Source organism: Mustela nivalis, assembly GCF_964662115.1.
Source record: "Mustela nivalis genome assembly, chromosome: 14".
Lineage (NCBI taxonomy): Eukaryota > Metazoa > Chordata > Mammalia > Carnivora > Mustelidae > Mustela > Mustela nivalis.
In genome coordinates, this window is record NC_139033.1 from 77,709,840 (window position 1) to 77,735,457 (window position 25,618).

General features: G+C 40.1%; 1 protein-coding gene across 8 annotated transcripts in view; it reads right to left on the minus strand.

The window, feature by feature from the left end:
* The window catches only part of PIEZO2 (piezo type mechanosensitive ion channel component 2), a 451,232-nt gene that overhangs the window by 212,438 nt on the left and 213,176 nt on the right, over positions 1–25,618 (minus strand). For all 8 annotated transcript variants that reach the window (XM_082697369.1, XM_082697373.1, XM_082697368.1 and 5 more), the window contains exon 4: positions 17,604–17,646. In XM_082697369.1, the coding sequence (XP_082553495.1) occupies positions 17,604–17,646 (43 nt within the window). The remainder of the gene's footprint in view (positions 1–17,603; positions 17,647–25,618) is intronic.

Here is a 25,618-nt window from a genome sequence, read left to right on the forward strand (position 1 = left end):
CTCTGGACAATGGCCTACATCCATTAGTGTTCTAATACAAAACATGCTCATTCACTGAAATTACATTCATTCCAGTATGGAATTCGATTATCTGTGTGGGTTTCTTCGTAAATATATTTCACTGGTCAGAGCAGAGTGCAGAGAAGATTGCAAACCTAAACAGTGATCCTGATGACCAAGGAAAAACAATTTTCTCTCTGTTTATGACAAGCAGGTCAATGAAGGGCATCCGGGTAGAAGCATTCAAAGCTATCTCTGTGGCTTTTGGGACTCCTCTCATTTAATGTGGATACTTCCCTGTGCTACTGACTTGTTCATTGTTCAACATTCCCCATTTGCTCTGTGAATAACATGCTCTCTGGTATTTTCTCTTTCACAGGTCATGAGATGAAGGCAGACATATACAATGTTAATGAAAAGTTCTGCTGTGGAACTTTGTCACCATCTGTTTCTGGCTCTTGTTTGAGTGTGAGCTTGTTTCTCCTCACCACCTACTGTACCATTAAGAGTGGTGGGGGCCGGGGGTCTAAGCTATTTCTGTCTCAGGTATGGCTTTCAACACTATTTCTGCAGAAGAAAATCACTCAGCTTCTCAGGATAAGGTCAGCCACTCCTAATTCCCTGCAGCCATGACCACTCATTTGCAAGAATATTCATGCTTTTTTTTCCTTTTCCAAGGACTTTAAATACATTTCAGGGTACGTGGATGACTTCTGAAACTGTATTCTTAGAGTCAAAGGAAAATACAGTCTGTATTGCCAAAAATTATGATTATTTTATATGTTCCTTCTGAAATAAGGGCAATGACTCTTGGATGTTACACAGTGAATTAAGGATTTCTAAAGTATTCTTCCTCTTCCACCAGAAGAGAATACTCTGCATTCTCTGCATAAAATAGTCTCCCTTTAAAGTTTTCCCTGCTATAAAATGATATTCAGGCAGGCAGATACAATGTCTGCAAATCCTCCTTCCTTACCCATTTTTTAGATAAAGTTCTAGCTTACCAGCTGTCTCTGAATTCAGTGCCACAAATGTTATTTTGTATCTGCTCTGTGCAAGGCTTTGTGCTGAGCACCCAGCTGTGAATAATGGTTCTCTGTTTGGCATGGATGCTATCTGAAAGGTAAAACTTTTACAGTGAGAAACTATACATAACATGTAAAATCAGGACAGGGAAGTATTAGGAAGAGGTGAGGTGACAAAGGGAAATGCCTCGTAGATGGCAAGAATTTTGATAATAAGACACAAAGCAAGGAGTGTTCTAGATAGGAACAGAGGCTAGAAAGTGTGTGTGTTGGGGTGGGGGGATTCAGACTCCAATCTTCAGAAAACTGGAAATGCTTGTAGAAGGTAGTAGTGAAAGACAATCTGACTGGAAATGTGGGTTGAGACCCAACTTGGGAAGGTTTGGAGTATTAAGGTTGAGGACTAAGAAATTAATTCAGTAGGTAAATGAACGATTTCACTAAAACTGTTCTAGTAAAAATAACTTAGTTTTCCTGTCTAGCAGGAAGGGGATATGGAAAAATTGGAAGAGGGCAGTCAGATAAGGCAGAAGGCCATTTCACATTCCCAAGGAAGGGCAAGGGGGGGGGGGGCCTTAACCCAAGTAAGAACTATAGGTAGCGTGAGGCCAAGAGGGAATGAATTTCAGAGCCTTTTCAGAGGACAGGGAGTGTTTCTCGAATAGGCGTAAATCAGCGCAGTGCAGGAGTGAGGCAGGAAGAGGGATGCAATAAATCGAGGCCAAAAAAGGTAGGGGAGGGAGAGAACACACCGGTGACATTGACGCCATCACCACTCTGGCACGTGGATGGTACCTCATGGATTCTAAGACCTGTATCATATGCAAGAGCTTAGCAAAGCCAGGTAGAAGCTGTACCATCAGAAAGACCTACTTGCCACTTGATCACGGGTAAAGGCATCACTTCACATCTTTGAATCTTCATTTATTACGTCAGCTGTGTAAATGAAGTGACTAAGCCATAGAAATGGTGCAACACTGTAACTGTGTGCCACTTCCCAGATTTTGTGTAATTTAGACACGGTCATGTGCTGCAACCATGCATAAAGATAGAGCGGGAAGGATAGTCACAAGGAACTGTTTTCAATTTGTTGGATAATCCATTTCTAAGGGTCCTTATGGAAAATTCATACAGTTCCTATGAGACAGCCTTAACACAAACTCCCACTTTTTTTTTTTAAGATTTATTCATTTATTTGAGAAAGGGAGAGCACACGCATGAGCCGGAGGAGGGGCAGAGGAAGAGGGAGAGAGAATCCTCAAGCAGACTCCCCACTGAGTGGGAAGCCCAATGCAGGGTTCCATCCTGGGACCCTGAGATCATGACCTAAGCAGAAACCAAGAGTCCGATGTTTAGCCCACTGAGGCACCCAGGTGACCCCACAAACTGCCACCTTATGCAAGCAATAATGTCTTGGTCTCTAGCAAAAGTGTTAGCTGGAAAAGACATTTCAGAGTAATCTGAGCTATGCAAGAGCTAACTTCAGATTTTAAGTAAGATGGAGAGCAAAGAAGAAATCTGAACCCCATGCCTGTATCTGGCTATTAGCATAATTCCCCCAAACATTCCATTTTATAGACTCAACATCCAAATTTTACCTCCATATCAAACAGCGTGAATTTCCTGCCTATTATTCATCATGCTGTCCACACCAAGACTTGAAATCTTTAAGTGATATATTATACAGTTCATTTGTTCATGACACTAATGAAATCTAAAATGTTCCTGCTAGTACCTCTAATTTTGTATAGAACGAAGTGCCAAGGTAACCACCTGAGAATTTAGATTTTTAGTTCAAGAATGCACTATTTTCTGTAGGACCCGATCTTTATCGCTCATTAACTCGAGACTGTTTATATTAGTCATAATGACCTGATTTAGTAAAGATCAAGATTACAAATCAGAAGATCTTTCTTTCAACCATATTTTAACGAAGGATTACATCTTTTTTTTTTTCCCTAGAAAAAAAAATAGGTCTGTTCACAAAATACTTACTAAATGATGTCACTATACTTGAATTAAAAAATCCGCTTTCTAAGTTAGGAGCCCAGTCCTAGGGCAAAGCTTTCAACAGCCTAAGAAATGTAAATCACCCCCTTTCGTGATACACATGCATACACACACACCTGTGTATATATATTAGTCTGTAGTTTTTAATCTGTTTCGAGTATACAGAAGGAATTTTGGCAGATCAAAGAAAACTGCAAATTTGATCAATTGCACAAGAAATGTGTCATGAAACAGATGACATGTTATCACAGAGATGGAATGCCTAGATTTAAGATTTTCTAACTTTTCTTCCAGTTGTGTGTGACTTAAAGGCACTTTCTATGCACTGAATGTCTGTGTCCCTTCAAAGTGCATATGTTGAAACCCCCAATGTGATAGTATTAAAAGTTGGGCCTTCGGGAGGTGATGCATTCATGAGTGTGGAATCCCTATGAATGGGATGAATGCCCTAATAAAAGAGATCCCAGAGAGTTCTCCTTGCTCTTTCTCTCTTTTTAAATCTATTTTTTATTCTATGTTTTAAAAGAATTTGTTTATTTGACACACACACAGAGAGGGAGTACAAACAGGGAGAGCAGCAGGCAGAAGGAAAAGGAGAAGCAGGTTCCCCGCTGAACAGGGAGCCTGATGTGGGGCTTGATCTCAGGACCCTAGGATTATGACCTGAGCCAAAGGCAGCTGCTTAATTGACTGAGCTGCCCAGGCACCACTCTATCTCCTTTAAAAAAAAAAAAAAAAAAAAAAAAAAAAAAAAAAAAAAAGATTTAATTATTAGAGAGGGAGAGAAAAAGAGAAAGAGAAGGAGGGAGAGGGGGGCTGGCGTGGGGGCGGGTAGAGAGACAGAGAGAATCCCAAGCAGATTTGCTGAGCAGGGAGCCAGACTCACGGCTCCATCCCAGGACCCTGAGATCATGACCTGAGCCAAAACCAGGAGTCAGCAGCTTAACCTACTGAGCCACCCAGGCACCACTCTCCAGCTCTTTCTGCCATGTAAGGGCACGGTAAAAAAAAAAAAAAAAAAAAAAAATGTCTGTCTATGAACCAGGAAGCATCCTTCTAGCAGACACTGAATCTGCCAGGCTCTTGATTATGGCCTTCTCAGGCCCCAGAACTGTGAGCAATTAAAATTTGTTGCTTAAACCACTCAGTCTGCCGTATTCTGTTAGAGGAGCCTGAATAGACTAAAACAGCAGAGTTCGTGTCTATCAAGAACAAATGGGACCTCTATCTACAATGTCATGATGAAATGCGGCTCTCTCACGACAGTGAGTTTAGAGAACATCTAAGATAGAATTCTGGTTATCTTACAGGTGTGCTTCGGGGCCAGTTCTTTATTTAGACTAAGATTAAATCATTCCATTGGTCTTCATCATAAAACTGCAGTTTTCTCTAATGGTACCTAAGGCGCCTGCTAGTCACCACAACCCTGCAAATCTTTGACGTATCCGTTTTGATGATACCAAATGGTCACATCCCCCTGGGCTAGGCTGGCGGTGTGAACATCCACCATCCTCCTTGGAAATGGAAAACAGGGGCAGGTGTACTTCTGCTCCCACATTTGCACCCAGGACATAGAACTCTCCAACCTGCCCACAGCATGCCCTTTTCCTTAAAATCTTTTACATTGAGGGCTCCCGTCAGCCACCAGCAACAAATCTGAGAGCCCTGGATACACGGTTAGGGAAAAGCAATATGCTTACTTCGTACTGTGTTTGGTTCTTTCTTTAGTGATACGTTTTTGAAAGGCAAGAATAGAGGGAGAGGGAGAAAATATTTATTAAACAAAACAAAGTCTCTTAGTGCCAAGGATTTCTTTGATATACACACGTTACGCGCATCTGAGAAAACTCTCGATTCTGTGACTTGAACAAAACGTCAGCAAATGTCTAAGAATGATGGTGGGATGCAGGGAGACTCAATCCATCTCATTCTCTGGTGTTTTTCCAAGCTTGCCTCATTGTTTCAAGGCAAAAGGTGTCCAGGTGTTTGTTTCTGGTTGAATGGTTGGTGTTCTGAGAATAAATTCATCGTCTACTACTCACAAGCCATGTGGCCACCGGGAGGAGATACTTTAGTTTCTCTATGTGCAAACTCTCATGGAGCTAAGAGCCACGACAGGATAGCTGGTAGCAATGATGCACACACAGTTATATCTATAGTGTTTGGCTGAATATTATTACTTACACGAATAATGATATAATTATTCTTACTAAGTGGTGGCAAAACAAATCCATTAGTAGTAAAATTCCATTTCATTGAACTTATGAAATTTAAACACAGACCTGAATTTTAACCCATCTCCATTTAAAAAATCCTCTTTCTAGCTTTTTACTTAATTCAGTTATGCAAAAGAAGGGAGAGGTTCCCTCTGGGGACTCAGGAGTTGCAAACTGGATGATTCTAAGACCCCAGTTTAACTCCCAATGCTTAGGGGACTGGGGGAGGAGAGGAAACAGTTGCAGATTGATCATTTGAGAAAGAAATCCAGGACATTCTCATCCAAAACGGGGCTCTTGAACTGAGAGTTTCATGTGCTGTGCTATGCTATGCTTCTGAGGCTCTTCGAATGCCCTGAACCTGAATGCAAAATTTGTTGTTTATGTGGGTACGGATGTTTCTGGATGTGAGTCTCTTACTTTTACCAGATTCTCTAGCAATCCATGACATGACGCCACCTATGCCCCCCTCCAAGAAGTCATAAACCAAGGATTTCATATTACTAATACTAATAGTGCTGTTTTTTACTCATAGAATAAGTTAACACCAACGATAAAACTGGAATCCAAGCTTTCTAGTTTAGCATCAGTTAGTGCTGGTATCTTCCTTTAGGTCTTCCAAAGGCCGACCTGGAGCAGAGGTCCTGGGTGCAGGTGGCTTATTTGAGAAGCCCCCCCGAAAAGTGCGAGGATGTGACAATGAGGGATGGACGAGAGCAGCCCATGGATGTGTACTGTGGACAGGTTGCTGCTGAAAGGGCTCCTACGAGTTGCCCTGTGGATTATCTAGGGCAGCCCCAGCACTTCTCCACTTACTTCTGCTGCTCCCCAACACTTTCCAGCCCTTCCATCCCAGGCCCTTCCAGGCCGCCTCACGTGCAGATGGAGCAAATTTCCAAAAGGCTGGAGAAGCCCTGGGCCAGAGAGCAGAGTGTTGGCGGCACCAGAAGGAGAGATGGCAGCCAGAGAGTGGAGTCAGCCAAGTGGATGTGGCCCATTTCAGGATCCTTCTCTCACACAGCACACCCAGTTACCCACGGAGTAGTAACTTTAAACTTTACAGCCTAAAGCACGTTCGGCAGACATTGTCTCTATCCCGTTCGGTTGTCCCCACCTGGGTTCAGACACGTGCAGTCAGTCCCCTGAACTCCTGCAATGCTTTTCCACTGATCTTCCTCCTTTAAGCCACCCTCTGGTCTGGACTGCACCCATGGGACTCTTCGAGAAGTGCATCTCTAGGCTTCCCACTCTTCGATGGCTCCTGATACTATCAAAGATGATCCAAACCCCTTGGCATTCCTGTTGGGTTTTTCACCCCTTCTCAAGTTCATTTCTATATTCGTCTGTGCCCCTTGCGCTCCATCTCTAACATCCGATGGGAGGTCTCTAATAAGTTGGCGTTGCAAACCCTGCCTGGGCAGTCCCTGAAGTAAAGCTTTCACAAACCACTCTGCCCTGCCCCCAACCTAGGCAGCCAGACTTTGGCTCAATGCTGCCCCAAGCACACATTGCCCCCCACCCCTGAGCTTTCTTTCCTCCACTCTGTACCACTCATATCATTATTGTTGTACCTGGTACATAGTGGCTGCTCAAAACCATTTCAAACGACGGCACTAACCAGTAGCACAGAATCGCCATGCTATATTATACATATCGGTGGTGTCTCCTATAAGACTGAGACCCTGTTCTCCCATCCCCTCACCCCAGCCCTCAGCATAGGAATAATAATGTGTGTCCAGCAAATGCTTGTCAACATGAGGCATCATAAATATTGGCATGATGGACTGTGAAAGAACTGAGTTACTATCTTACCTTTGGCCACCGAGCTGGGTGGTCTTAAGTAAATTACTCAGCCACTCTGAGTGGACTTTGCTCATTTATTAAGTGGGGGTAATCTACACAAGTAGATTATATTACTGCTTCTAAATAGATACTCTCCTTATCCGAAACAGTCATATACACCGCTGGTTATTCCCATGTGACCTACAGTGTGCCTCTGTGGGAGGCGTGAGCTGCTGTGCCAATGGACTTTGAACTTGGCCATGTGACCTGCCTCAGCAAGGGAAAGTGAGCAGATGTGGCACATGTCCCATTGGAGTCAACACTGAAAGAGCCCCATCTCGCCTTGGCCATCGCAACATTCCCCAGCTACAAGAAGGGCATATACTCAGTGAAGGTGATTTCAGCCTAGATCCCAGAATGAGAAAGGCTCTTGGAGGAGAGCCACAGTTGCTCCACGGCTTTGGAAGCCGACATCGAATATGAACCAGAAATACACCTCTGGCCTCATAAGTCACTGGTATTTGAACTTGTCAGGTAGCTTTGCCTAAGTCAGGAGAAGACAGTCCAGAATGTTGCGAGAATGCATTAAATCAGAAAAGCCAAGCGTGTCTCAGGCCAGCATTCCATAGGTCTTTTAAAAACTCAAATCCACTTTTACCCCTGTCATGTTCTTTTGAAAACCCAAATCTAGCCTAGAGGTGGGCACAAAGTTAAGGTTCGAAAATAATCAAATGAGTGGGTAGAAGAAGAATAAATGAAACAAGATGGGATTGGGAGGGAGACAAACCATAAGTGACTCTTAATCTCACAAAACAAACTGAGGGTTGCTGGGGGGAGGGGGTTTGGGAGAAGGGGGTGGGATTATGGACATTGGGGAGGGTATGTGCTTTGGTGAGTGCTGTGAAGTGTGTAAACCTGGTGATTCACAGACCTGTACCCCTGGGGATAAAAATATATGTTTATAAAAAATAAAAAATTTAAAATATTCTGCAAAAAAAAAAGAAAATAATCAAATGATAAGTGAATAAACACATCAGTTAGGCTTCATTTGAAAACCAAAATACAGACACATCTTTTTCATCTAGTCATTTCCTGCATATAAATTACCCTCACAAAACTTTTTTATTATAATTTCAAAACAGCTTGCTAAAGCTTCCAGGAATATTTCTATGCAGTCTGAAGGAATTAAAGACTTGCCTAGCTCATCTTTCAGAAAGCCAACACAACAACAGGGTACATAATTTAATTGAGAAACATCTGTCATGTATGTTTCTATCATGTATGTTTCACCTTGACTGCTACAAATGTGATGGCGCATCGCAGAAGCCCAGCTACAATTTCCTTTGTTTAATCCCATAGACCATGAGATTAAAGCAATAGTGTGACTTGGATTGAATGTGTTTTCCCCTCTGCATACTTCTCTGAGGTGCAGTATAAAGAAATACTTGTCTTCGGGCATCTGGGTGGCTCAGTGGGTTAAAGCCTCTACCTTCGCCTCAGGTCATGATCCCAGGGTCTTGGGATCGAGCCCTGCATCGGGCTCTTTGCTCAGCAGGGAGCCTGCTTCCTCCTCTCTCTCTGCCTGCCTCTTGTCTACTTGTGATCTCTGTCAAATAAATAAATAAAATCTTTAAAAAAAAAAAGAAATACTTGTCTTGATCTAAATGAAGAGGTATTCAAAATTATCCATTTGATCCTATAGTCAGTCCTATGACCTTCACTTAAAAAAATTCAGGAAAATAGAGCAGTGACTATAGAAATTGATACCTCTGTTTTGGTCATAATTGATTCCACTTAACCATCACATTTCTTGGATACAAGTTTTCACATAAAAAAACGCATCATAAATCCATCACTGGAGTGTAGCTTTGCATTCTTTTCCAACATTTTACAAAGCATTGTCTGAAGAAACACCATTAATTTCAATAACACAGCTAATGAGGTACACATAAAACTGGAGGGGAAAAAAGAATTTTTAAATTGGCCTTGCATTTCCTAAGGAATCTGTTCATTCTCCAAAGCCAATAGAAACTATAATTTATCAGGAAGAGCAGATTCCACAGGCCTGGGCCAACAGAGAAATGACACACTAATATTTATTTGAAAGGCCGTTTATTTATCAAACACTTATTAAGTGCCTATTATTTGCCACCTCCTGAACTGACCCTAGAGATTATAAGACGGCCACACAGAGATCCTGCCCTCAGAAGGATAGGTCTAATTTAAGACCCAGACAAGTACATTTAAGATTATGAACATACCCAGTGGCTTTGTTCTAAAAGACAGTAGGAAATTGGAAGACAGAAGAGGAACCCTGAGATGGTAGTCAGTGGAGTTAGGGGAAGGCTCTGGGAGGAGGTCTGGGCTAGGCAGGAACAACTACAGCATTCTGAAAGGCACCATAGACAAGAGTGGGGCAAAGCCAATGAAACATGGAACAAAGATGTTTCCTATGCCCTCTTATGGTTCTGTTGCCACAGAATCAGGTCCTCAACTCATAACTTCCCTTATCCAACCATTTCACTTTGCTGACCTTTGTGAGTTAAGTGCAAGGTGTCTCAGTTAACAAAACAGACATGGAGGGGGGTGTCGCCTGGGTGGCTCAGATCGTTAAGAGTCTGTGATCAGCTCAGGTCTGATCCCAGGGTCTGCTCATCAAGCCCTGCATCAGGCTCCCTGCTCAGCATGGAGCCTGCTTCTCCAACTCTCACTTCCCCTCTCTCTCACTTGCTCTCTTTCTCAAATAAGCAAAATCTTAAAAAAAAAAAAAAAATGAACAAACACACACACAAAAAACAAAAAACAAGACAGACCTGGTGCCACTTTCAATCCTATTGTAGAGATCCCATGATGGGGAGCAGCTGCGGCAGAACCCAGAGCATCAGACTCAGTCCTTTGCAAAGAGAGACTCAGAATATTCCATGTTAATACAAAGGTGGGCAGATTAAGTCATCACTCACACCGATGCACAGAATAAAGCCACATCTTCATCCCTATGCTTTTAGCGATGAGCCAGCCCTAATTGCAGCCTGTCCTCTCTTCCCCCAGGGCGGCTGCTGTGCAGTGAAAAAGAGATGCAGGGACCCTGGTCTCCTGCTTCCCAAGAAGCCCACTCTTGTATAATGACTCTCCACCAAACCCCAGGGCCCTGGCCCACGGAGGGCTCGATTCTGTACTCGAGACATGTCTGATGGTCTAAGCACACAAGAGTGCCCTGGGCACCAAGATTACCGAGACAGTCCAATCCTTTCCACGCTCCTGGACTTCAAGGTCCAAAGGAAGAGAAACATGGAAAATAGGTCCATGCAATGTGTCTATATGTCACACAATGTGAAGTATCTGACAAAATAGGTCCACATTTCATCCACTGAAATATGGTCCTAATACACCCTCATAGAAGAATGCATGACATATGATGGAAAAGGCAGGGCACTGGGAGGAAGCCATCGGGAACAGTTTCACAAAAACAATAACGTTTACACCTAGACTGGTGGGCGGAAGGACCTTGCAGGAGAGACAGAAGGAAGGAGCCCGACGACAGACAAGGCTGTGGAGGGCTGCCCAACCCCCCAGAAACAAAGCATGCTTTTTGAATTATGTCTACATTGGGGGAAAAAAAAATCCTTGGAATATTTGTGTTTCATCATAGCAGACTGTCTTCGGGGTGATCTGTCTTTTAAAATACTCTTTGAAGAGGAAAGAGACTTCATTCCACAATCCAAGTAGAGCATCAAATAAAATCACAGGCAGACCGGGGAGTAATAACGTCATCTGAGGTTCTGTGCTGATTCTACAGATTCCTTAAGACTACATTCTCTGCATTTTAAGTAAAAGGGGGTGAGAGATCAGTAAAAGATTAGTATTTTAAAAGAGACGGCAGTAAGATTTCCCAGAAGGGAGGAACTTTTATTTCTTTTGGCAACTTACTAGGCACAAGCCTATTTACTTGTTAAAATATTTTTTTCTCAGAGGGAAAGTGCAGCTTTGGAAAGAGATGAACCATTTCAGACCTTGCTCAGAGCTGACGGTGATAGCTATGACTAGCGCCTTCTGCTATTTCTACCTCTTTTTTTTTTTAATTTAAATTCAATTAACCAACATACAGTACATCATTAGTTTTTGACGTAGTGTTCATTAATGCATTAGTTGCTCAAAACATCCAGTGCTCATCATGTCATGTGCTCTCCTTAATGCCCATCACCCGCTTACCCCATCCCACCCCCCCCACTTCCCCGTCTGCAACCTTCAGTTTGCTTCCCAGAGTCAAGAGTCTCTCATGGTTTGTCTCCCTCTCTTATTTCTTCCCTTTCTGTTTTCTCTCCCTTCTCCGATGATCCTCTGCACTATTCCTTATACTCCACATAAGGGTGGAGAATTCTCCGTAGGAGAATTGTCTTTCTTTGACTGACTTATTTCACTTAGCGTACAGTCAGCAAAACTAAGAGGCAATCTACGGACGGGGAGAAGATATTTGCAAACAACGTAACAGATAAAGATCTAGTTCTAGCTCTTGTTCCCTTGCTGGGTACATGGCAGACTGACTCTTTTTCTTCCCCCTAAGTTAGCGAGCTAATTCTCTTTGGGCCATAGATTGTGAGTTCCAGTGACCAATGCCACGTCCAGGTGGAAACATTTAGGAGCTGGTGCATAAGGACGCTCCCCTTCCATGCTTAAGCAAACTCAGAATCATCGTGTTGAGACAGAACTGCAAAGAGGCTGAAGTCAAATAATGGCATGCCACCCTCTAGATGACTCTGACTTCCTCATTAGATTTTGCATGAGTGAGAAAGGAACAGGTGTTGTATTAAGCCACCGAAAGCATGGCCCATCTCTTAGCTGAGATACTTGTTTCTAACTTGCAGAGTATCAGTGAATTCACGCCCATGTGTATGGAGACCGAGTGACTGATTTACAATTATAAACTTAGACAATGTGCCTAGGAAGGTAAGATTTCTGGTTGAGACCAAAATGTTGGGTACAGATTATTTTTTTCTTTACATTTACAACAAAAACAAAACAACGAAAAACCCATGTCTGCTTTTATTATGCAAATATAGATATTATATTAGCAGGAATGGGAAGGGAATATAGGAGGTCCCATCTAAGACATACGAACCTACATCCTTCTTGTGCTACAACACACTCCTGTAATGAAGTCCTAAAATAAACTCCTGATATCCCCCCACAGAGGGGCAAGGCGATTGTCTGTAAGGTAAATAGAACATACTTTCTTGAACCACATAAACTGTGAGGATGCGTACTTATTCTGAGATCACGTACATAATCCCACAGATTCCAGAAAGGGAATGGCTGAATACCGTCTCATGGCAAGTGTTCCTGCAAGGACAGCAAGTAGGACAGATCCCTGGGTCTTCCTTTCAGTTACAAAATGTACAACAAAGGGCATCTTTGCTTTCTTATTCTTGGAGAAGACTTTGAAGATTTAGCTGACTCGGTCACTTCTTTTCTTTAGATGTGGCTACTTTAATATAATCTGCTAGCAAACAGACTGATGGGCTAACTTCAAAGAACTTAATGAGGAGAGGATCAATATCCTAGTACAACTGCTCTAAAGAACCAGATAGCTTCATTTAAGACATAATTGTAATTCCCTTTAAGAGAGAGAAGAGGCTAAAACTCCAGAAGAAAAAAAGCACAGCTACATTGAACAGCACTGCCTGACACAATCTTTGCAACTGTAAATGCACCATCACCTCAAAGATCCATATTTGTTCTATATTTTAAGATGCGGATGCAAAACAGAGAATGCTCGTTGTGCTTCCGGGAGGATAATCTGGGAAAACACAACAGGACGTTTTAAGGCAATGTCTAAAAATCAAGATGATCACCCAGCTGAGATTACGGTTCAACAATAAAGCATTGCCCTTGATATACTCCCTATATATTTGTACATCTACTGGGAAGTATAACAATTTTACAGAGGCAGTGTAACATCAACTTTATACTGTCTGGCTTTTTTCAAATGAGAATATCCAGTAAGGTTATGGCTTAAGACCACATGCCCAGAGGTACAGGGATAAGGAAACATGAAACAACATAAAAAAAAAAAAAAAAAGGATCTATAATCAAGATTTTAGGGTGTTCTGGTGTAAAAATCTTCATCTTTGGAACTAGGCAAAGTAGAACTGAATGTAGGTCAGTACTAATGCAGGTCAATGGCCATGACTGTATGTGTAGGTTACTTGAATTCTTTGAGTTTCTTTACCTGTGAGATGGCAACCAGAGTCTACAAGTGTGTGTGTGTGTGGTGGGGCGGGGGGGGGGGGTTCAATAAGTGATGGTCAGTTACCTGTTTTTGTAAATAAAGTTTGATTGGAAGACAGCCATACTCCTTGTCTATGGATGCTTTCTGTTACAGAGGCAAAGTTAAGAATGACAACAGAAAACCTGAAATGTTTACCATATGTCCTTTCCGGTAACTGGTAACCAATCCCTCCCTGGTCTGTGAGGTTGCTGTATGGACTAGAAATTATCTAACATAGTGTGTGGTACATGGTAGCTGTCTTGTTCGATCATTATTCAAGTAAGGGAAAGGTTAAGGTCATATAACCTAGGAAAAAAAATGTTTCAACTGCCAAATACTGTTGATCAATGAATCCTTAATCATCAGAAGAAGCTCTTACCCAAAGTGCTTCACCTAGTTGACAGAAAGGATAGTAACCTATACTTTACTCTATGGAAAAATGATGCAGAATAAGTGTAATGTAAAAGGACAATAAGATTCCATTCCTCACCTATCAGACTGGCAAAAATCTCAAGTCTGACAACTTTGTTGGTGAGGCACTGGGGAAATGCTCTCATGCATTTTTACTAGGAGTGCAAATTGTTGAAACTCTAGGGAGTGAAACTTGGCAAGATTAGCAAAATTCCAGATAATTTACTCATCAATTATCCTTGGGAATCTAATCCCTAAGATATCTGGCAAAAGCACAAGTGTGCACAGGGTTATTCATTACAACATTCTTCTGTAAGAGCAAAAGACTGAAAATAGCCTGAATGTGCCCCATGAGGTATTGGAAAAGAAGGAGTTAAAGCAAGTCATTTGTGATCCATTTTTCTCTGATACTGGGGTTGAGGGAAGAAGATAAGTGACCTGATGTGATATGATATGAACTAGATACGGGACAAATAGAATAACTAACTCATTACTTATTTGTTTGTTTGTTTTATTTTCTTGCTAGGAAGAGTCCTCATCAAGCAAGAAAACTCTGGTTTGGGACATTAGGATAAACAAATCTTCAATCCATAGATGGATGAGTTAAGATTCTCTGGAAAATGTCACATGAGCTCTTCAAATTTCTTAAGTGTAAACCTGGAGATGTTGCAAAATCATGTTTCCTGCCATGTGAGGGATTTGGAAATCTCACTGAAAACCTCATTTCTCACTCTGGACCAAAAAGTGTGTATAAATATAGATACAGATATAGATGTAGGTATAGATAGAGATATATATGCATATATAGTATGATAAAGAAGAATAGGGCAAGGTTACAGGTATATGCAAGTATGAGCTTGCATATGTGCAAATAAACACTAGAGGATTAAACCAAAAGCTCATACATAACCATATAACTGGGGGAAGGAAGAAGGCACAGGACATAGGAGCAGGGGACGCATGTGACATTTCTCTGAAAACACTTCATATATATAAAAACATATAATTTGTACTTAGAGACACATAAATGTTATATATTCAAAAATAAAATGAGATTTTAAAAAATCCATTAAAATTGAAAAGATTCTGAAACAAAGGAACCAAATTATGTATAAAAGTTAGAATATGACCACATAGGAGAAAAAAAAAAACCCAAAAAACTTAAGTAACCTAAGTTTTGAGTCTTTAGTTGTACATCTTTAATATAATATAAAATGAAGACTGACAGCAGGTTTTAAAAGTTCATTTAATATTCCTGGGGCTCCTGGGTGGCTAAGTCAGTGAAGCATTCAACTCTTGGTTTTGGCTCAGGTCATGATCTCATGGGTTGTGAGATCAAGCCCAGGGTCAGGCTCCATGCTCAGCAGTGGCGGGGCGGGGGGGGGGGGTAGTGGGAGTTCCTGCTTGAGAGTCTCTCCGTCCCACTTGCACATGACCGTAAATAAGCACTCTCTCTCTCTCAAATAAATAAATCTTTTTAAAAAACAAACAAAAAAATTTTAAACTTCATTTAATATTTTTATTATGAGTGGTAATATTAGTATTTATATTTTTGAAATATATATATATATATTAAAATAAATAAGTCTTTAAGAACCACGATTTTTTAGTGGAAAAGAAAATAAATGCAAATATAGTGCCAGAGAAATTAAAAATTCTGTAAAGCTATGTCTGATTTGGAAATAATGTAAGAATTCGTATTATTATTATTTTTTTATTTAAAAAAGGTATTTGCAGGACACCTGGGTGGCTCAGTCAGTTAAACATATGACTTTGGCTGGAGTCATGGTTCCTGGGACCTGAGATTGAGCCCTGCACTCCCTCTACCTTTCATCCTTACCCCTGCTCCTGGGACCTGAGATTGAGCCCTGCTTCTCCCTCTACCTTTCATCCTCACCCCTGCTCATGCTCTTGCTCTCTCAAATGAATAAATAAAAAATCTTTTAAAAAAATAAATTATAAAGTATTTTCTGGCTCAGCACAGAAACATGACAGTGCAGATATAATGGCCATCCCTAGTATTTAGACTGTGATTTCAAAATACCATTCTCTATAAAGAAAAGAGGGCTCCTTGCCAGGTCTGGAATGTTGGATGGTCTTGTATATCTAGTTGTTCTAGAAACAAGGAAACTATCAATGACTGGTGGTCCTGTGTCAAAAAAACACAAAGTCAGTGTGAAGTTGTTCCCCGTGACCAAAAGGGAACAAAATGAACATAAGTGCAACAGGGGGCTAGAATAACAAGATAAACAATACCACAAACAGACAAATCCAGAATGGGAGACACTCTTCCAGAAACTGACCTGGTTTCTTGACAAGTCAATGACATGAAGAAAAATGAAATAAAGCTATGAGGGAACTGTTACTCTAGATGTAACAAGACAGAATGTGTAGGCTTCAGTAGCATGATGATTCAAACCAGTATCTATTTTTGAGATGGTCAGGAAATGCAACATTGACCAGATACTCTATGATGCCAAGGACTTACTGTTATTTGCATTTGGTATGATAGTGGCATTATGATTCTGGAAGAAAACACCTACTTTTTTTTTTCGAGATGTGTCCTCAATCTATGTAGGGACAAAATTACATGATGTCTGTGGTTTCCTTTAAAATATTTTAACCCTATCCCCAAGAATAGACAAAGGAAGTATGACAAGGTCCTATCGAAGATGGATAATGACATTTCATTTGTTATTCTCTTCCCTTTGCTTATGTGTTTCTCATACTATGAAAAGAGAGTCAAGAGAAAACTTCTTTGGGAAAAGATTACACACAAAATGAAGGATTGATGTGATCTTTTATGCTTTAAGTCAGCCTGTGAGATCTGCCCATCGCAAGCCCAACTCCTGTAATAGCCTTCTTGTGAGACCTACAGTGATGGTGTAGACTCTGGGAGTTTAGGGAAAGAAATAAATCTTTTTTATTTTCAAATTTTAAAGTAGTTTATTATTTCTTTAAGCATTTGGTCAGCTTGGGATTAATACACATAAAAACACATTTTCAATATGATAAAAAGAATGAGTCAAAATCTGCCTTTAGAGTAAAATAAGAAATTAAAATCACTTTTCTCTATTATAATAGCTGTACCAACACGGCAAGCTCCAGACTAAAAGCCACCAGGAGGGATCTGTCCCACAGGCTATCACTGAGTTCCAAAGCAAGTGGGTTAGTAACCTTACTGACCCTACCTTGACTTTGTCTGATGTCATAATGAGTCCATTTGGGACTGCTTTTAGGTAGGAGCGCCATGATCTCAGTTTTTAACTTAGAGTGAATAAGACCTAACAATTTTGATGACTGGGAAGATGTCAATATCAATATATTTCTTTGCTCTAAAACTTTAGAACGGGGACACCTGGGTGGCTCAGTTGTTAAGTGGCTGCCTTCGGCTCAGGTCATGGTCCCAGGGTCCTGGGATCGAGCTCCACGTGGGGCTCCCTGCTCAGCGGGGAGCCAGCTTCTCCCTCTCCCTCTGCTGCTCCCAATTCTGTTCTCTCTCTCTTTCTCTCATGCATGCACTCTCTCTCCAATAAATAAATAAAATCTTTAGACAAATAAAATAAAACTGCAAAACTGAAATGACATGGGCGGTAATAAAGCTAGAAACTTCCTGGAGTTCTCCAGTTGGACAACTTGCCTTTGATGCTCTTTCCTAGTTTAAGAGGATTTTCACATACGTTCCTCTATGGAAGGCAGGAATTTTATAATGAAAAGGACTACTTTACAAGGAAACAGAGGCTCTGGGGACAAAATGATGACTGCCTCATGAGCACACAGTCCCTAAAGCAGTGGTGGTGAGACCACTGATTTATCATCAGGAAATTCCTTAGAATGAAGCAGGACATGAGACCCTGAAAGTGAAGACATGCCAACAGGCTAAACCCTGCTTACCTTTCAAAGCCAATCTGCCGAAACGTCTTTTCCCACGTGGAGCCTACAAAGAGAAGGACAGAAAGTAATTAATTGATGCACAGTAAGCACGCAGTTAGTTCTGTCCTGGGCTTGCAGACCCTGGCAGAGACTTGGTTTTAGAGTTAAGTGGGAGGAGTTTTCCCTCAGAGGCATCGTTCTCCACCTCCAGTCCCCCAACAGCCCCTTTGAAGAACAGTCCACGTAACGCTCCGTGCAACAAAGTGCTCTGTCATTTTCCTCTGGTCACGCTGCAGGCCACTAAATCATTCTCTAAACGTCTGGATGTGTCACAATAACGTGGGTGAAACTCTCCTGTCAAAATTAATGCAACAGCATAGTGTAAGTTCTACTCTCTAAAATTCAACACTTAATTCCGTGGGGCCCACGGAAAACTACATGGGCCTCTGAAGGTCCGACTCATACCAGGTTTTTATCTCATCATTGTTGAGGAACAAGGATTCACATGTCTCTCTTTCTAAAGCTAAACATTTAAATCAGAAGACTCTTGAATATAAAAATGTTGTTTCCAGTGACATGACTTGAAGAACAGTATATCCAAATCTATAAAAGAACAGCTGGGTTTGAAAAAAAAAAAAGTTTTTGTATAATTTTTTTCATGTAATAGTTCTTTCCTACATTATAGGCATAATAATTTTCTGAGGACTTGATATAAAGCAAAGTGCTCATATTTGTCAAAGACCACTCTAATAAAAACAGCATTAATAAAAGTTAAGGATTGGTACTAGTCCCATAATTTTACATTTTTCCATCAATCCATGGCAAAATCATTTTGATTTCAGTAAACAGCCACCTAGCCCTAAATCTGTGAGTTGTGTTATGCACAAACTGCTTGGTAATCACAGTATATGATCACTATCATTCTGTACAATTTCCTTCTGCAAATAGGAAATGGTAGATTCAGGCTTGGGTCTCCAGAGGCAGCTAAAAATCTACCCTTCTTCTTTTCCTCCAATCACAGTTAACTAGGTTGGTGCTATGCTTCTTTCTTGAGAACTCTGCTTTACTCTAACGCTTTACTGTCAGCTGACAACTCAATGTCTCCCAGGACTTAGTCTTCTGGAAAGATAGGCGATTACACAGTATTCTCCCCAGGCCCTCTCTGAGGACTGAGCTAGTCCCAAGAGAGCATGAACATGGTGTTTCACTATGGGCTTTGGGCTCATATACTTGGTTATGATGAATCATTTTAAATAAGTATTATACATAATAAAGGACTGCCTTTTAGATATAATTACACACACACGCACAAATTTAAAGCAGATTCAGGCTTATCTCCTCGGATGAAGTCATTCTTATCCAAATTAAATTCCAATATGCTTTGCTGAGTAGGAGTGAAAGTCATGGAATTTTAGTTCACCAGCCCAGGAATTTCCATGACTCCTGGTCCAGGGGAGTAGGCCTATATGAATGTCGTCTGTCCTGTGAATCTCATGCAATTCAAAATCCCTATCTCAGGAATTCTTGGAAGACAATTACCCTGCCCTGGAGATACTAACAATTAAGACTCTGGCAAAACATAACATAACCTGAGTCAGAAACCACATAAAGACAGCTGGCAACCGCCTGGCCCAAGCAGAGAAGTGGGAGAGATTAAGAGTCTCTTGCCAAGTGAGAACCAGACAGTCTGAGCTCAGACCAAGTGGGAAGGGTCTAGAAAGGCTGGAGGGGTTGGTGAGGGCGTTCAGATGCTACTCTTCTTGACTTGCTTCCAGGGAGAAACAAAGCACCTTTACATTTTTTCTGCATTTTCATCCCCCGCCACCCCAATCTGCTCAGTGTATTCCTAAATGGATTTTTTAAACAAATTTTTCAGAAAACCTCCCTTTTTGATAGACTCAGTCTATTATCAAGCTAAAATAAAAATAAATCATTTTGTGATATAGCACTATCAGGCTTTTAAACATGACATTTTAATTAAGACCTAGGTACCCTCTTCACGTTTCTTGGAAAAGTAAAGTTACTCAAAGAAGCAGAACAAGATAAGAGTTTTTGGTGCGAGACTTCCAGTACTCCTTAGAATAAACATTTCCAACCAATCAACCAGGCACAACAGAGATGGCAGAAAAATGACTTCCTCCTAGTAGCTAGATATTAATGTTAACTGATAATTTGAGCATCTTACATACAAAAGGCACTCATCTTTGTTTGCTGTTGATACTCTATTAATCATTTTACTATATTAGGTATAAGACTGAATAAATTAAAATATGGTTTCTGCCCTCAAACACCACATACCCTAGAGGTTTGGGTTTTTATGTCTTTTGTGAGCACTTAGTCATGATGAAATGAGAAACACACAATAAATGGAACAGACATATCCAGATCCTTTGGCACCACGAATATTTTTGGCAGCTCATTATTCAGTTGTTGGGGAATTCTTTTAAAGCCATTAACCATGTTTTACATGGTAAGGTAATATTATTCTCTTTTGCTGGAGCAGTCCAACAGGGAGAGAAAAGTAGGGAAAACAAAAGTAGCTGGCAGACTTCCTTGATTCAACACTTTTTAAATGAGATTTATAATATGGAGAAGTCTAAAACATGCTACATTCTTCAGGGGAACAGCAACAAAGAAGAAGAAAATATATAGCACAGAGAAAGGGGCACGAAACTTAGAGGGTTTTTTTTTTCCTTTCCAATCATAGATGAAGTTAGAAATAATGAATTATGATTCCTCATTTCCCAAACGTCCCTAACACCCAACAACAGAACTGAAGTCTGGAATGGAGCATCATGGTACCCAGAAGCTATAAACACACCCTGGACTCAAGGTCATTCAGTCTGCAGAGCAAGTTCCCATATCTCCTGTCCTAGGTACCCAAGGCAAGAAAATGCCCTTTGGCACCCTACAGCACTGACACTCCAAGGTAGGCGAGGGGGGACTGCCATGCCCTGAAGCAGAAGCACGGGTCATTTCCTCCTCAAATACATCAATCAGCAGTCGCTCTTTTACAAGAAAACTCGACCTATCTCTTCTCTTCTCTCCCTCTCTTTCTCCCCCCATTTCCTATTGACCTCTGTAGATCCAAGCTCCAGTTCTTTCCAGAAGAGAAAGAAGTCATGGAAACTTTTTTGGGGAGCTATCTTCCCCCTACCAATGAGCTGATTCTGCTGGGGCTCCCAGTCCTACTACCTCTTCAGCCTTGTCCCAGCAGGCAAGAAAATCCAGGAGATTTGGAACCCCAAAGCTCTGAACTTCTTTACTCACAGCCTTGCCATCCTTTGGGGGCTGTTACTCTTGTCTTGCCGTCCTTCTTCATTTTCCTTTCCTACTCTCCTTGCTATCATTGGTCTGTCACCCTGATCTGGCTGTAATATGGAATTTAAAACAATTTTTTAATTCTACAAAAATTTACGTGTCTGATTATTAGCTTTAGGTAGCATGCAAGAATCTCTAATAGAAGTTATATCATCAAACATCTTCCCACACCACTTTCCATCCAGGACCTGTGACTTTCCCTAATTTCCTTGAGCACTCAGCATGCCCAGCAGGAGTTCATTTTGTACAAATAGTCACATATAGAATAGAATGCCACATGCCAACATGTCAACTTGAAGATGAGGGCACAGGGCTGATTCATTTTTACTTCTAATTTTTTTGCAGCAGTCGTTTAAAATCATGGGACTTTACCTGTCCCCTGAAACAGACTTTAGAGTCCCAGGATTTGCAACCAGGTCCCTTTCAGTTTATAATTTTCTGTTTTTCATAAACATTAAGGAGACTGCAAAAAAGCACATTTTTGTGTTGTAAATTGGTTACTTGCTTTATCATCACATTTCCTCTGTGATTACTATTCTCAATCATTCTTTCAATCAACTTGTTGCTCAGCTTCTAATACAAGAAGAAAGGAACTGGATTTTTCCTTCAAGTTTCATAATGCAGTGGTGAAACTGGTAGCTAAATGAGGCAGAGTTTCTTCTAATTGAAGTTTTATACCAAGTACATCTGAGATGTTGAGAGCCACTTGAACTTGGACCTGCACCTCTGTGTTTTTTCTAAATAATTAGCAGAAAAGGACTAATAATTCATAGGAGTGGTAGATTTTTGCCAGCACATTCCTAAAAAAAAAATGGAAGTATTTTTATATACGGAAGAGGTTGCCAGGCAGTAAGTAGACCATGTGAGTTGGTCCAGAAACGGGTGATCAAACACAAATATCAGAAAATGATACTGCTTCAGAGTTTTCTAGTGGGAGCTCCATTTACATTATTTTTAACTCTTTTTTTTTTTTTTAAGACTTTATTTATTTACTAGAGAGAGAGAGAGAGTGAGCAAGAGAAAGCATAAGCCCAAGCTGGGGGTATGGGGAGAGGCAACAGATGGAGAGGAATAAGCAGGTTCCCTGCTAAGCAGGGAGCACAATGCGGGACTTGATCCCAGGACCCTGAGATCATGACCTGAGTCAAAGACAGTCGTTTAACCAACTGAGCCACCGAAGTACCCCTATTTCTAACTTCTACAAAGATTTTCACATCTAATGTCTTGTTTTACATCATCTAGGGTCACCCATTCATCAGTAAGGGTCAGAATTCTTCATTCTCACTAAAACTATAGTGGTTTATATAGAACATATGATTGACAATATACTTTTCAAAATAAATAGCTTTATATTTTTCCTTATTTGTAAAATAATATACAGTTGACCTTGAACAATGTGGGGGTTAGTGGTGCTGACCATCTGGGGGGTCCATATAACTTTTGGCTCCTCAGTAACCTAGCTACCAATAACCTATTATTGACTCGATAGTCACATTACCTCTATATCACATTAACCTCTATTTTGTATGTCATGTGTAGTCTATACTGTATATAGTCTATACTGTATACTGTATTCTTACAATGAAGTAAGCTAGAGAAAAAAATGCTATTAAGAAAATCATAATGAAGAGAAAATACATTTACAGTACTATAGTGTATTTATTGATGAAAATCTGTGTGTGGCTAGACCTGTGCAAGGCAAACCTGTGTTGTTGTCTAAGGGTCAACTTTAGATCATGACAAAACATGAAAATACTTACAATCTTTTATTTTTGCATGAGCCCTACACACTGTGACTCTCACATTTATACTTGTACATAGAAAAGGAGAGTTATCTTATGTTGAAACTTGCTTTAATCACTTAATAATATATAATATAACTCTTTCCATGTCAATAAATATAGGCATGTAATCATTTTATCACTCATATAGTATTCCATAATTTTTAAAAATGCAAGTCTTTATTAATATTTATATTCTATCTACATTTTTGCTATTAACCATAAGAACGTGTTGAATAACTTTTACATGTATCTTTGAACATTTGTTCCATTAGTGCTTCAAGATAAATTCCTAAAAGTAGAATTAATACATCATGATCTATGCATATATATTAAGACAGTATATATTAATGTATAAGCATATATTATGCATATATGTGCATCATATTTGATAGTATTAATCAAAATTTCACCCCTAAATCTTAAATAAAGACATGTCCTTGATTGAATTCAATTTATGAATCATTTCCCCTTTTATAAAATATTTTATTTTAATTTATATTTTCATAATTAGTAAAGAAATTAAGCAAATTTCCTAGGTTTTTAAGATTTTAATGTTTTATATTATGAATTACTTGTTCATGCTCACTGCCCACTTTGCCTATTAGATGTTTGTCTTTAATCTTATTGATTTATAAGAACACTATATATTAGAGTTCATAATCACAAATATGATAAACCTACAGGAAGTGAATTTACTTTGTAGATTAAAATCCTGAATATTTATTTTATCTTCCTGAATAGAACTGGTGAATGTTTGCATGATTAATCAATTTCTATCAGTTGAGATTTTCAGGTTTTCAGTTTGCAAGTCTGTTGCCCCAGCAGGTGGGAACAAATGTTACATTTGTTTCTTTATATCCAAATATCTCAACTCCAGGAGGTCTTGAATTAGCATAATACATGTTTTATGCAGTCATCTGAGTTGACTGGTCAGTCTGAAAAGAAACCTACTACCAGTATTCACTCTTTGTAGAGAGGAGGGCAAGCCTATTCAGAAATAATCAGCAAGTCTATTCACAAATCTGCCACACTCTCTTCTATGAATGGAGGATGTTAAAACACCATGAAAGATTTTCTTTTGAAAAATTATCTTCAAAGTACTCTAAAATGAAGTGTAACTACTAAATAATTAATCCCCTCATCAAAAAATGGATTTTTTTTTTTTGAGGTTTTAAAAGTTCCAGTATATTCTTATTTATTTATTTATTTATTTATTTTTTTGAAATCAGCCTTTTTATTTTTTTTATTTTTTTTTTTAATTTATTTTTTATTTTCAGCATAACAGTATTCATTATTTTTCACCACACCCAGTGCTCCATGCAATTCGTGCCCTTTATAATACCCACCACCTAGTACCCCAACCTCCCACCCCCCACCCCTTCAAAACCCTCAGATTGTTTTTCAGAGTCCATAGTCTCTCATGGTTCACCTCCCCTTCCAATTTCCGCCAACTCCCTTCTCCTAACTCCCCATGTCTTCCATGCTATTTGTTATGCTCCACAAATAAGTGAAACCATATGATAATTGACTCTCTCTGCTTGACTTATTTCACTCAGCATAATAATCTCTTCCAGTCCCGTCCATGTTGCTACAAAAGTTGGGTATTGGTCCTTTCTTTTTTTTTTTTTTTTTTTTTTATAAACATATATTTTTATCCCCAGGGGTACAGGTCTGTGAATCACCAGGTTTACACACTTCACAGCACTCACCAAAGCACATACCCTCCACAATGTCCATAATCCCACCCCCTTCTCCCAAACCCAAAAGATAATTGTTGAGTTTAAGATTTCTGGTTTAAGATTGGATCTGGGGCGTGTGGTTGGCTCAGTTGTTGGAGTTCGACTCTTGATCTCAGGGCTGTGAGTTTGAGCCCCATGCTGGGTGTAGAGACTACGTAAAATTAAAAAAAAAAAAAAAAAAAGATTGGATTTTATTGGCAGTCTATGATGTTTCTTCTACCACTTCCAGTCAAATAGCCATGGACACGCTGGAAGTGAGAAACACACACACACACATTCACACATACACACACAGAGTAAATCTATTTTCAAGAATCTCAAAGGAACTTTCACAAGTAGGTCAACTGAACTGAACTGTGGAACTCAGCCTGTAGTGCTCTGAGCATTTGTCTCCCATGGAAACCAAACAAACCATCCAGCCCTCCAGAAGGTAAAAGTATGTTCCATTCTCTTCCCACCATACTCCCCCTGGTTCAGAAACACAGATCCATACAGAACAGGAAGTGGAAGTTGTGCCTTCTCTGCACAGAAACCTCTTCCTGAGGAGGCCAGACTGCTGTCCCTGTCATTCTCACCATCCCCCTACCCTCGCCTGCCCTCCCTGCCTTCCAGATCTTTCCACATCCATTCCAACCCTCGGAAACAACTGACAACAAGGATGTATGTGTGTGTGTGTGTGTGTGTGTGTGTGTGCACATATGTGTATTTGTTTGCGTATATTTGTGTCTGTGTATACATGTGTGCAAGTGTACAAAGTGATGAACAGGAGGTAAAGGAACCAACCCTCCTTGGCCCAGTATGTTTTAGAGCACACAGTCCTCATCAGGAAAACTTATAGGAATAATTAGGGTTTGAAAATCCCTGGAAATTACCTATCTTGAGAACCAGAAATAGCCTAAATATTCAATGATTATAAAATTGTTATATACACTGTTTATACACAGTGGAGTAGTATATGACATTAAAATTAGATTTTTAACTAGAAACTGATGAGATAATGAGACTCTGAATCTCCACAGAACTTAACTGAAATTGTACTTGATGTGATGCCCCACTGATTCCAATCAAGGTTTCCATGATGCCAAATGATTTTTGATCCTTCTTCAGCAAGAGCATTTAGAGATCAGAGATGGGAGTTGGGGGAAATTTACAATTTTTAAAGAGCAGTCAAGAAAGATGACCCAGTTAAAAG